At 46.7% G+C, this 14,499-nt stretch overlaps 1 protein-coding gene across 1 annotated transcript in view; it reads right to left on the minus strand.

Annotated features, from left to right (window-relative positions):
* The window catches only part of MAP7D3 (MAP7 domain containing 3), a gene marked incomplete at both ends in the record, with an annotated part of 267,062 nt that overhangs the window by 15,141 nt on the left and 237,422 nt on the right, over positions 1–14,499 (minus strand). The window contains 3 exon segments of the mRNA XM_082264163.1: positions 10,856–11,057; positions 11,140–11,197; positions 11,666–11,719. Of these exon segments, the coding sequence (XP_082120289.1) occupies positions 10,856–11,057; positions 11,140–11,197; positions 11,666–11,719 (314 nt within the window).

Below are 14,499 nucleotides of genomic sequence, written 5' to 3' on the forward strand. Positions count from 1 at the left end.
CTGACGAGCAGCACGTTCAGCCATCAGCAGTTCCCTATCGGGCACCAAAGTCGCCACCACAGCGGCCAAATCAGGTCTCAGAGGGGCCCCAGGAGAACTGGGGACCCCCACTAGGGCTGGTGGAAAATTGCTATCCTGAGAATCCATGCTCAAGTGAGAAAAGAAGGACAGTGCAAGAATTAGGTGCTGTCCCTTTAAGAGCGCTGCGAGTGCGCAGCCCACCGCTCCAGCTATACAGACAAAAAGACCCCCAAACAGGAAAGGAGACAAAACTGAGCCAGAAGCGACAGTACAGAGATATATTGAAAGCAATAACCTGCAGAGCCCCGCAGAGTGTTGCCACCGCTGTCCTGCTTCAGAGGAAAGAGGAAGTGCTGCAAAAGTAGGCTGAACTAATCTGCTGCATGACCCAGGGAAAATGGCTGCCCCATAGGAACGTATGGGAGACTCCACCAAAATGGCCGCCGACATGCGGCCGAACCGAGCGATCGGTCACCGCAAAAATGGCGGCGACTGGCGCCAATTCAGCATGTAGTTTTGCCCATAGAGAAGCGCACATGCCTGCCCAGCGTATGAAAAAATGGCAGACCGCGCGGTGTCACCCCGCCGCGGTCCATACACAGTCTGCACCCCCAAACACCTAAGTGACCCAGGGAAGGGGACCCCTAAACACACACAGCGCCGCAGCGCATGTACAAACGATCCCCGCAGGGATTGCAGCAGGGGGTCACACAAGGCACAGACATGGGGAACACACAGCAACCAGGACTGCCACCCCACACAGAGGCCCCACACAGAAGTACTTACCTGTACCCGATGGCGTGGGGAGCCTCACAGAACAGAAAGCCGCTGTCCTCATCTGACAGGGAATGCCGTTTGCCAGGGACATAGCACTGCTAAGTCACAGATGCGTCCAGTGAGGTAGCCACCTCACAGCTGCATCCCTGCTGCGAACAGGGATGGGTCGTTCATAATGCCAGGGCGAACCATAGCTGAACGCTCGATGGCGGGGCTGGGGGTCCATCTGACCCTCTGTGCCCTGGGGAACCAGGGCGGCCAGTCCGAATCCCAGCACCGCATGTCCATCTTCGTACGAAGAGTCGACTAAAAACTAAAGCTGACCAATAAACAGCTAGTAAAGAAAGAAAAACTGACATTTTTCAAGAAAATCAAAATAAAAAAGAAGATAGGCTGAGACCGAAGCCCCAGCACAGGGAAAGCCTAACTACTGATGCTAGGCAAATTAAAACGGAGTTGGGAGTGGACACTGCAGGGGGGTATTGACCAGATGGGACAGCCCCCAGGGGTGTATACATGCAAATGCCTTTTGTTTTTAACTAAGTCTATATGCCTAGCTACTCCTGCGGAGCAGATGACAATACCCAACAGTGATGACTTAGAGGAGGCGGCGACTGTCGGAGGACGTAAGAGAAAACTGGATTTTTGTCTTCCGTAAAATCCTTTTCTCTAAAGTTCATTGACGGACATAGCTCCATATCTTCTTTGACCCTTGGGTTATGCTGCTCTCCACAGGACTAGGCGGAAACAAAACTAGGGGGTATACTTCCCACTTCTGCTATAGGACTTCAGTTTGTAATAAGCAGTGTTAGGATAATACTTAACTCAACACAACAGCGGGGTAGGTGCTGTGTCTGTCTACGAACATCAGAGAAAAGTATTTTACGGTAAGACAAAAATCCAGTTTTCTCTTTTGATTGACGGACACAGCTTCATATCTTCTTTGACCCTTGGGACATCCCAAAGCAGTGTCAACATGAGGGGTGGGGAAAAAAAAAAAAACACAGCAATGCACTTAATGCAAAAGGGCTAAACACAGGCAACCAGGCAAACTAGGAGCTCAACCAGAACTGCAAACAAAAAACAAAGAAAGGGCGCACCGGCCTAGCGCATTATCCTCAGTAAGGCTTTTTTTTCCTATAGATTAAAAATGTCTACTCACAAACAAGTGATGTAAACCAGCATGTCAGATTCAAATGACGGAGACCATAGTTATAGAGTACACAGTCTTTGATGAAATGACGGATAACGCGTTTCGAGGCTTCGTCTCTTCCTCAGAGCCAAAGGACCACACCTGGACCACCAGTTTATTTAACAGAAGTGATTCATGATAAGCCTATGGAGCTTTGAAAAGGATCCTCCCTCATGGGTGTGGTCAAAAAGGAGTTGTTAACCCTAGCCACACTTACACTTTGTCAACCTGAAAGTACTGATGAATATATATTATATATACAATTTCTTATACTGCTGATCAAATCAACAAAACCTATATATGAATAGTACAACCATACTTCCGCACTGACTACACAAAATTGGGTTAAAACACTTGATTTTTTTAAAAAACCTTTTGATTAGAAACCATTTCAATTAAAAGCAAAAAGTGTAAAGGAAAGGGGAAATCAATAAAATATTAGCATGACCTACCCGTATTTCTCCAGGGAGATACTGTCATGTACAGGGAGTGCAGAATTATTAGGCAAATTAGTATTTTTGAGGATTAATTTTATTATTGAACAACAACCATGAACCCAAAAAACTCATTAAATATCAAAGCTGACTATTTTTGGAAGTAGTTTTTAGTTTGTTTTTAGTTTTAGCTATTTTAGGGGGATATCTGTGTGTGCAGGTGATTATTACTGTGCATAATTATTAGGCAACTTAACAAAAATCAAATATACAGTATACCCATTTTAATTATTTTTTTTTACCAGTGAAACCAATAGAACATCTCAACATTCACAAATATACATTTCTGACATTCAATAACAAAACAAAAACAAATCAGTGACCAATATAGCCACCTTTCTTTGCAAGGACACTCAAAAGCCTGCCATCCATGGATTCTGTCAGTGTTTTGATCTGTTCACCATCAACATTGCGTGCAGCAGCAACCACAGCCTCCCAGACACTGTTCAGAGAGGTGTACTGTTTTCCCTCCTTGTAAATCTCACATTTGATGATAGACCACAGGTTCTCAATGGGGTTCAGATCAGGTGAACAAGGAGGCCATGTCATTAGCTTTTCTTCTTTTATACCCTTTCTTGCCAGCCACGCTGTGGAGTACTTGGACGCGTGTGATGGAGCATTGTCCTGCATGAAAATCATGTTTTTCTTGAAGGATGCAGACTTCTTCCTGTACCACTGCTTAAAGAAGGTGTCTTCCAGAAACTGGCAGTAGGACTGGGAGTTGAGCTCGACTCCATCCTCAACCTGAAAAGGCCCCACAAGCTCATCTTTGATGATACCAGCCCAAACCAGTACTCCACCTCCACCTTGCTGGCGTCTGAGTCGGACTGGAGCTCTCTGCCCTTTACCAATCCAGCCACGGGCCCATCCATCTGGCCCATCAAGACTCACTCTCATTTCATCAGTCCATAAAACCTTTGAAAAATCAGTCTTGAGATATTTCTTGGCCCAGTCTTGACGTTTCAGCTTGTGTGTCTTGTTCAGTGGTGGTCGTCTTTCAGCCTTTCTTACCTTGGCCATGTCTCTGAGTATTGCACACCTTGTGCTTTTGGGCACTCCAGTGATGTTGCAGCTCTGAAATATGGCCAAACTGGTGCCAAGTGGCATCTTGGCAGCTGCACGCTTGACTTTTCTCAGTTCATGGGCTGTTATTTTGCGCCTTGGTTTTTCCACACGCTTCTTGCGACCCTGTTGACTATTTTGAATGAAATGCTTGATTGTTCGATGATCACGCTTCAGAAGCTTTGCAATTTTAAGAGTGCTGCATCCCTCTGCAAGATATCTCACTATTTTTGACTTTTCTGAGCCTGTCAAGTCCTTCTTTTGACCCATTTTGCCCAAAGAAAGGAAGTTGCCTAATAATTATGCACACCCGATATAGGGTGTTGATGTCATTAGACCACACCCCTTCTCATTACAGAGATGCACATCACCTAATATGCTTAATTGGTAGTAGGCTTTCGAGCCTATACAGCTTGGAGTAAGACAACATGCATAAAGAGGATGATGTGGTCAAAATACTCATTTGCCTAATAATTCTGCACTCCCTGTAGTGATGAAAACTATAGCATATAAGACCATTAAAGGAAAAATATTTGCATGGTGGGCTATGGGATCTTTTCGATCCATCTCTTGGGGGTGCACTTGGTGTAAATATGGAGAGGTGTATATAGGGGCACAGTAGCTGATGCATCATGAGGGGGCTTTGGAACGACTCTGCAAACTCCTTGTCGCTGCACTGTATGTAAAGCATATATCAGTAACGGTGTGGAACGCACGCCGCCGGATCCCAGAAGGGCCGTGGCATTGTGCGTTCCAAGCCAGTGACGTCAAGTCCACCTGCGTTACTTCCGCCCTTCACTGCTACCGCCCCCATACAGATACGATCTGTGTGTATAGTAGGACAGAAAATCAGACTGAATCAAAGGCTATATAAACGGATCCTCTACTCCATGTCCACTACTCCTCCATTCTGCATTGTATCTCTCCTTACCATAAATAATGTTTGCTATGGAGCTCAACCAGGAATAACTGGGGCTCACCACCATAAAAAAAAAAAAAAAAAACCACACACTCAAGAGGCAGGAGCCTATGCAATGGCAGCCTGCAAAACGTTGCTGCCGAACGCAGCCTCCGCAGATGCGAATACATCCACCTTGTAAAACTTTATGAATGTATGCACATGACAACGACCATGTGGCTGCCTTGCACACCTGGAGCACTGACGCCTGATGACGGAAGGCCCAGGAGGCACTAAGCAGCCTTGTAGAATGCGCCTCAACAGGGAAAGGATTCTGACCCTAATGGATTAGGCCTGCACCACCGTCTGCCCGATTCATCTGGAAATGGTGGCAGCAGATGCGGCCTGCCCCTTACGAGATCCATCCGTAAGGACAAACAGTGAAAGTGATTTCAGAATTGACTCAGTCGCCGCCAGGTATACCCTGATTGCCCCGAATATCATCCAGGGAATGTAAAGCAATTTCCTTAGGATGTTTGGGCTTAGGACACATAGAAGGCAACACAATTTACTTTATCCAAGTGGACACCCAAGACGACCATAGGAAGGAACGACTGACAAGGACGCAGCACCACTTTGTCCCTGCAAACCACCAGGTAAGGTGACCGAAAAGACAATGCAGCAAGCACCGACACCCTGCATGCAGAAGTAATTGCCACCAGGAAGGCCACCTTCTGTGACAGTCAAAGCAGAGGAAGTTCACGAATATTTTCAAAAGGCGGTTATTGAAGAACCGACAGTACCAGATTGAGGTCCCACGGAAGTACCAGGGACCTTACAAGGGAAGCCAAGTGATGAACCCCCCTGGATGAAAGTGTGAACTAAAGAATTTGCAGCCAGCGGCCGTTGGAAAAAAATTGTCAAGGCGGAAATCTGGCCCTTAATGGTGTCCAGAGCCAAACTCTGATCTACACCCTGTTGAAGAAACTCCAGCAGATGGGACACCCAAAAGGAACAGTGAGAAACCTCCCGAGACTCACACAAAGAAATGTCGCCCTCCAAACATGATGAGAAATCTTCCTCGAAGTAGATTTTGCAGCTTTTAACAGTGTTGGAATCACCAAATCTGACAACTCTCTATCCTTCAGTACCTGGCTTTCCATATCCAGGCCGTTAAAGACAGCGACCGAAAAGCTGGATGGAAGATCGGCCCTTGAGACAAAAGATCTTCTCTGAGAGGGAGTCTCCAAGGAACATTGGCTACCAGCCTTACGAGGCCTGCGTACCAAGACCAGCGAGGCCAGTCTGGAGCCACCAGAATGACTGGAATCCCTTCTGCCTCGGCAGAAGCTGTACTGGAAGAAAAGCATTAATCAGACGAGATTGACCCCAAGGGGCCACCAGAGCGATGGCGTAATCAGACTGACATATGCCACAGTTGTGGCATTGTCTGATTGAATCCTTGCCGGGCACCCCTGCAAACGATCCGTCCACAGGGACAGGTAAAAGCCTAATCGCTCGAATCTCCAGGATATTGATCGGCAGACTGGACTCCTCCCAAGTCCAAACCCCTTGAGCCAAATCTGTGCCCAAGACACCTCCCCACCCGGACAGGCCAGCGTCCGTGGAAACCACTGTCCAGTACGGGGGAACGCCGAAGCGCTGGGGAATGGAGCCACCAAATCAGGAATCCCCTCATACCGCGGTTCAAAAGGATCAGATTATCTATAGATTGAGGATTCTTGTTCTCATTTGGCAAAAATCTCCTTTTGCAGAAGTCTGGTATGGAACTGAGCAAACAGAACCGCCTCAAATAGATAACGGGTGAGGGCGCCCTTTCAGGCAGAGGGCGGCTTGTCTGCAGAACCAGTGGAACCCGCTTTTGACTTACCAGCCCAGGGCCTCTTGGAACCTCCCGAAAAGTTACGGGTGGATTTTTGTCCTTTGTCCTGTGAGCCCATGGGACAAAAGGGCCGTTTGAGTCAAGAAGGACCACGTTTACAATGAGGCTCTTTGCTCTTGGCAACCTGTGGAAGCAGAGTACTCTTATCTCCCGTAAGACCTTTAATGATTTCTTCCATAGCAGCTCTGAACAGGCGATCTCCTATATAAGGGAGATCAGTCAATACCTTTTTGGAAGCCTGGTCCGCAGATCAGTATTTCAGCCAAATCATGCGGCTAAGAGTCACAGCTGTCACAAACACTCTGCAGGCTAAAAAGGGGCTGTATCCAGAGAGGCATCACATATATACTGCAACCCCTGTATCAACTGTTTATAGAAGGAGTAAGAACAAATGGACTTTATTGGCACTGACAACCAGACAGTTACGTCGTAAAACTAGAAATAAATCATTAAAAAACATATATGCGTATGTATACCGAATTCAATACCCAAATACCAAGCCTCCCTATTTCTACCGTCGATGGATTTGCTCACAAGCTTCATGCCACTGTATCAGGAATAGCCTTAGGGCTGCTCCACAACTTCCAGTTTGTATAGCTCCATCACGGGAAAATTGGGTCCATTTAGATGGTTTTAGAGGCTATGGTTATTGAGGTTATATATGCCTTTTAAATTTGTGTCTGATTTGAACGTGACTGTTTTTTGATTTGTTTTTCATGTTCTGCACCTGTGGTGGTATACATACGCATATATGTTTTTTAATGATTTCTGAATAAAATCTTTCTATTTTTACGACGTAACTGTCTGGTTGTCAGTGCCAATAAAGTCCATTTGTTCTTACTCCTTCTATAAACATTTTGACTAGGACGTGGCACGTATTAATTTAAGTGTCATCCTGTGTTGACACTATCTCCCTTCCCTGTATCAACTGATCCGCCAGCTCAGGAGGATGTTAACCCCCTTTCAAATCCTGGCACCGAAACTTAGCCCATCCTGTTAAGGTGTGGAAGACCAAGGTGATGGCAAACACCGGCCTCAAAATTGAACCTGCCACGGTGTAAAAGGTATCAGACCAGAGCCTCAGCTCTCTTGTCCACAGGGTCTTTAAAAGATGGGGAATCCTCTATAGGAAGACGCATGGCTTTATGCAATCTGGAAACCTGAGAATCATCCACCGGTGGCACTGTCAATTTTTTCAAAAGGCACTCATCAAAAGGATACCTCCTAGCAAAACGCTTAGGTATCCCAAGCATGCTTTCGGGGATCCCCACTGACTTGCGACAATCTCATCGAAATAGGCAGGAAAGAGAAACACCTTAGTCACCTTGGATGGTCTGTGGGTACTGAATTGCACTAACGCAGCATTAGCTGTGTCCTCCAATATTAAAGTTTCCCGCACTGATACAACCAGTGCCTCCACAAGTGCGACTGTAGTAGCAGAGGATTCATCCTCACTGTCAGAGCACTCATGGTGCGTGGACACAGACCCGGTGGGTTGACTGGCATCCGCGGCGGCCAAATCCAGGAGGGGGCAGAGGAGACAGGTGAAGGCTGGGGGGCGCTTCTTGCTAGGCTGCTTTTGAAAGGCCATATCAACTGTAGACACTGGTGACTGCAAGACGGCCGTCATGGCAGACTTAGACCCAGAGGGTCCCGCAGCTTCTGAGAGTGGGTCAGGTGGTGACATGCTAAAGGGCCACCATGGTTAACCCGGAGGTTGCCCCCGCAATATGTGGGGGAAAAAAAAAACCTCCCCTCACCGATGCAGCGGTAGTACCTACAAGTCCCAGCGCACCAGCGGCGCTGCTATAGCAGAAAGAGGGAGCTGTACCCCCGTAGGGACTCACAACCAGAGACTTAGGGAAGGATGCAGATCGCCAAGCTGTTTGCCATGGGACGATCAGGGAGAAAGGAGGACGACGAGGCAACATCACTACCACTAGAGGCCCACTGCCACAGCACCACTCCATAGGCTATAAGAAAATGGTCGCTGCATTAATTTTAATAGGAAACTCCGAAAAACATGGCTGCCAGACTACACAAACAAGGCCGCCGAAGCTGTAGAACAGCCATTCACAGAAAAATAGTGGTGCCAAGCGACACCCAGAACCCCCAACGGCCCGCGAGGTACCTGCAGTCTGCTAGGGGAGCCCCAACAGGGACCCCCACCCTGACATTGCCACAAACTTTTGTTAACTGCCAGTGGCACGCACCCTCCCCCCCCCCCCCAGCCCAACACAGCATGACCTCGTGCCTGAGGTAGCCAGGCCACCCCGGGAAGGGGGGACTAAGGGGGGTAGGTGAGGTTGCATGGCAGGGGAATCCCGCTAGTGAGGGGGGGGGGGACCAGGCAGGAAGGAAGGACACAGAGGGGGCCTACCAACCAGAGGAAAGGGCCCACGTCCACCCCAAAATTTTCCCAGAGGAGAGGGGAGACACTACTCCCCACACTTTGGAACACAGCGGGCACCACTCCGGGCAGTCTACCGCACCAGGGGTGCTGCGGCCAGAGATACGCTGCAACTCAGGTTGCGATCAGAGCTATGCGGTCTCGTGAGGCGTTTCACTCGCTGGCAAGCCCCTGTCCAGTGGGGCTGTGGCAGGTCAATCTAGCGTAGAGCAAAACTTGGGTCGCGCACCCTGGCCAGACTGGGAAGACTGTAAGGATCTAGATATCCAGTGCGTCGACCAGTCTGGCAGTTGATTGTAGTTCTCACAGGAACAGAAAATAAGAAAAAAGTTTTCAGAGTGGGGCATTTTGTATTGTAAAGAGTAATGAATATGACATCTTCCCACAAAGGGCTCCCTAGTTGCAAGAGAGGGTGGCAGTTGATCGTCCAGTCACCGACGGGGCAACCCCCCGGCCCCCATCGCCAGTTACCGCCCTGCCCCCATCCCAGGCCAGGCCAGTGACCAGAGCATCAAAACAGCCCCTGTATATGTGGAGGGGGGGGGCGGCTGAAGCAGTTGGCAAAAATAGAGGGGAGGGTTCCTGCAGGAAGGAGGGGAACCGGGGGTCTGACCATCTCAAGGAAGGGCAAATGTTCACCCCAAAACCCTCCAGGAACAGAGGGGGGGGAGCTACTCACCATACGAGGAACCAGGTGGGCACCGCTCCAGACAGAACCTCCTCTCCCAATGAAATGGAGGGGGCTGTCGGCCAGGAGGAACACTGCGACTCAGGCCGAGGCCAGGTCGTATGCACCAGCCCCCGTCCAGTGGGGCTAAGTCGTGGCTAACCTAGCGTGGGGATGGAGTGACCGCTGGATCTAGATTATCCAGCCCATCGCCCAGTCCGGTAGTTGATAGTAGATCTCATAAGAAAGATCAAGGAGGAAAACCTTTTCCATCTAAAAAAAGATCCCAGCAAGGAACTATGTCCTTACTCCTGACAAGGCAGTGACTATAGCAGGGAGAGGGAGTATACCCCCTGGGACTGCCCATGGACATAGCCAGAAGTTTTTTTCTGCCTAGTGTCCTACTCCTGAAGGGGGCAGTATAACCTAATGGTCAAGAATGACAGGAGCCATGTCCGTCAATGAACAAAAACAGAAATATGTTTTTGACATGCAGGAGAGGAATGACAGAATGGACCTGGAGGTGGATAAACTAAAAGTTTAAACCTAGCTATTGCTGTGATACTAGGCCATAATTCAGATTTATCCATCACAGCACATTTTTCAGCCACCAACTGCCCTTGGTCTGATGGCTTGCACCATTCAACCCACTTCCTATGAGCTCAGGTTATCCTGGACCAGCCCCCATCCTGTTCCTGGAAAGCAATATTGGAAGTACTAAAGTAAGGTGCCTGTTCTCTACCACTCTGATTTCTCTTTCTATCAGCAGGCTTATTGTCAACACTTATTTGGTTCCTCATTGTTTTTCCTCTAATATTCTCAGAAGTTTGGCAGTTGACAAGGCAGAGAGAGTCGGTGACTGACAGTCACTGCTCTTTGCTCACTGAAGACCGAGAACTGAGAGATCATCAATCTTATGATCGCTTAGTTCTCAGTCCTAGAGCCAGCAGAGGACAGCTGCAGCATGGGATTACAGTTGCAACATCAGATTGAAGCTGCAGCCATATAGACGAGAATGAATGTTTGTTTTTTAAATAAGCCTGCCTGCTCAGATATAATTTAAAGCTGAGGTTGCACAAGCAGAATACATTCATAAAATCTTTAGGAAGTACATCAAAACCCAAATAATACATATGCTGAAAAGACCATTAAATCAGACATAAAATGAACCTGGCCTAAAAAGTTTCTAACAATACTGCAGGTACCCAAGTACTGAGGCTTTTGACATGTAGAGTTTAGTGGGGAGTTTAACAAAAGTTGACGCTCTGTGTACAGAGTGGGCAAGAAATTAAAAGAGGTTCTATAGAACACAGAAAACTGTTCAAAGGACTATCAAGTTCTTACAAGCACAATGAGATTTTAACAGTAATGTTTTGTTGGAAATGCTTCAGGCTATGACAGGTTTACTATGGGCATTAAAAATACACTTACCTGAATACTGTGAGCGTTGTATCTGAAAAATGCCCATTAAGCTTCTGATCAATGTCTGACTTATCCCCGTTCACAAATAATTCATTCCTTCCCTCTGCTACTGCATCCTGAGAAAAAAAATCTGGGGAGGATGAAGTTGGTGTAACTTGCATATCCTGGGGACCATCTGCATCATCGCACGAATCAGAGTCATTAACACTATCTGAAATACAGAAAAAGGACAGCGTTCACACTGTCACATACTGTATATAACAGTGTCATTATATGGGCTAAACAATATTTACCGAGTGTGTTTTTATCCAGATTGAAATTTTCTTCATCATCCTCTGATCTTTCTTCATTCTTCAGAACACAATGATAAACAATGTTAAGAACACAAACAAGATAATTTCTTTTGTCCCCAACAACTTATCTGACCTAATAACTTATCAGATAGCTAGAATCATGACACTGAACACATTTTTATTGCTGGATGCAAATTCTTGCCCACATGACAGCCATTTGTCACACTAGGACAGAACGTGACCGGAATATCTATAGACAACAGGCATAGTCTGACATTTTAACTTTCCCCCACTCCATCCCAATCTAAAACTAAACTTTTTCCTGGAATTGGACATGGAGGCCTAATTAAAAGAGGACACAGAAGTAGGAGGGTAGTATGGTGGTAGATAGTCACACGTTAAATTATGGGAGCATTGGAATCCTGAAATGTTATTTTTAACATGTATTCTATATTCTGCCTCATACAGTGACATTGCCAACACAATTCCTTAAGACATGGTACAAATAATACAAAAAAATGACTACCTTGGCATCAGCTAGGTCTGTCTTTCTGGTTCTCTTCATTATCTCTTCAATTCTCTACAAAAAAATATACACCAGTTTTAGTAACACCAGTTTTAGTAAAATTAGTAGTATTCGTTTTCCTCTATTCCTATGTAAAAGTTGGAAACACTGAGCCCCAATAATGTTATTACAGATATAGATAGGATTTTATTAGAAATGATCAGATTTGAATTTATGGATGATGATCTACCAAATTAGCTTAAGACCCCATTCACACTATTGGTCGCCTGACAAGTCGCGGTGGGTCGCCTGCCATTGATTAGCACAGGACCCGTTCTAATAGGAGAGACACAAGTCGCTCCGACTTCGAAAAAGGGTCCTGTACTACTTTGGGGCGACCTGGAGGCGACTTGCATTGACTTCAATTATATGAAATCCGTGCATGTCGCGCCGCACCTTCACAGGTCGCCCCAGCAAGTCGTGTCGCCCCTGTGTGAATGGGCTCTTATCCTAATTTAATCTAACAGCTGCTCTGTAAATACGACTTACTATTTATGGCTCGCTGTATTCATTTTTGTTTATATATATATATATATATACACACACACACACACACACACACACATTTTAGAAGTTAGGTATTTATAATATGGTGTTTTTTTTATATGGCGTTTTTAGGATGATGTTGTTACTTACTACCCTATAGGGTTAAAGTTTTAATGTATTGCTGACTGGTTAGGAAAGATCTGGGTTGCTAGGGAGAGATGATGTTTAGATTGCTTCTGAGTCTAAACATGTTGGGTGGGGCTAAACATTGATCGCTGACATGCATTGAGAACGGTTGCATGCACTGATGTATAAGTAGTGCGGTGTTCTAGAACAGTGGCCCTCAACTCTGGTCCTTGTGGCCCACTAACAGGCCAGATTTTAAGTATTACCTTTGGGGAGATGCAGACTAGAATACTATAATCACTTAGCAGCAAATGAGATCACCTGTGATGCAATTTAATTATCTTGCAAACCTGGCCTGTTAGTGGGCCCCGAGGACCGGAGTTGAGGACCACTGTTCTAGAAGATACTAAGTATCTTGCATCTGAGTGATGGATTCAGCACTATTTCTGTGAGTGATACCAATTTAATTTTGAATAAAAATGGATTTTTGTAAAATCTTACCGTAAAATCCTTTTCTCTTAAGCTCAGTGACAGACGTAGTCCTCCTTGATTAATATCAACTCGGGTTATACTGCCCTCTACAGGAGTAGGACTAGACAGGAAAGAAAACGTTCTGGCCACACCCTAGGGGCAGTCCCAGAGGGTATATCATCTCACTTCCTGCTACAGCAAATCAGTTATGTCACAAAGCAGTGTTTAGAGAATTTAACCCAACCCAACTCAAAAACAGAGGGGCGGGTACTACGTCTGTCAATGAGCTTAAGAGAAAAGGATTTTACGGTAAGATTTTACAAAAATCAATTTTTCTCTGTCGCTCATTGACAGACGTAGTCCTCCTTGATTAATATCAACTCGGGACGTCCCAAAGCAGTGCCACAAATGAGGGGTGGGAAAATGGAAATCAAAATACAATCTAGAAGGCCCAACCGGTGCCAACTAGAAGTTTTAAAGGCTCATCAATCACACGATGAGACTCAACTGAAATTCCAACGGAAAAAAACCCTCGAGGTAGACCACCGGTCTCCTCAAATTGTACCCTGCAAAACCTTGCGGCCAAATGAGGCATCCGCCGATGCCATCACATCAACTTTATAAAATTTTGTAAAGGTATGAACAGACGACCAGGTAGCCGCCTTGCACACCTGGACCACTGACGCCTGATGGCGGTAGGCCCAGGAAGTACTGAGCGCTCGAGTGGAGTGCGCCTTAACAGGGAACGGAGGATTCCGACCCTTAATAGAATAAGCCTGTACCACCGTCTGTCTAATCCATTTGGAGATAGTCGCGGCAGATGCAGGCAACCCCTTTCTGGGGCCATCCGTGATCACAAAAAGTGAATCCGTCTTAAGGAACGATTCCGTAGTCTTCAGGTATACCCTGATTGCCCGAACCACATCCAAGGAATGCAACGCATATTCCTGAGGATGATTGGGCTTAGGACACAAGGAAGGTAGCACAATATCTTCATTCAGATGAAAATCTGAAACCACCTTAGGAAGAAAGGATGGCTTCGGATGAAGAACTACCTTATCCCTATGAACCACTAGATATGGGGAATGGCATGATAATGCAGCCAGTTCTGACACCCTGCGTGCAGAAGTGATAACCACCAAGAAGGCCACCTTCTGGGATAATGTAAGCTGGAATCTCCCTGATATTTTCAAAGGGAGGTTTCTGAAGAACCGACAAACACCAAATTAAGATCCCAGGGCGGTAAGGGCGTGCGCACTGGCGGAACCAAGTTCCGCACCCCCTGGACACCAAGGAATGAGCAGCCCAAGGCTTCTGAAAGGAGATTGCTAATGCTGAAACCTGACCCTTGATAGTGCTCAAGGATAGTTTCTGCTCAACCCCCTTTTGCAGAAAAGCCAAGATTCGGGTCACCGAATAGGTACGTGGGGGAAATCCCAAAGATTCACACCACGCAATATAAGTCTTCCATGTGCGATAATAGACTTTGCTGGAAGTCGCTTTCCTTGCTTTAATTAGAGTAGGAATAACTGAAGCTGACAACCCTCTGTCCTTCAGTACCTGGGTCTCAATAGCCAAGCCATTAAAACCAGCGACTGTAAAGCACGTTGGAGGATTGGTCCTTGAGACCGCAGATCCTCCCTGAGAGGAAGTCTCCAAGGAGCGTCCGCGACTAGCCTGTCCAAGTCGGCGTACCCGGCTTGACGAGGCCA

Source organism: Pelophylax lessonae (assembly GCF_965119305.1).
Source record: "Pelophylax lessonae genome assembly, chromosome: 7".
Classification (NCBI taxonomy): domain Eukaryota; kingdom Metazoa; phylum Chordata; class Amphibia; order Anura; family Ranidae; genus Pelophylax; species Pelophylax lessonae.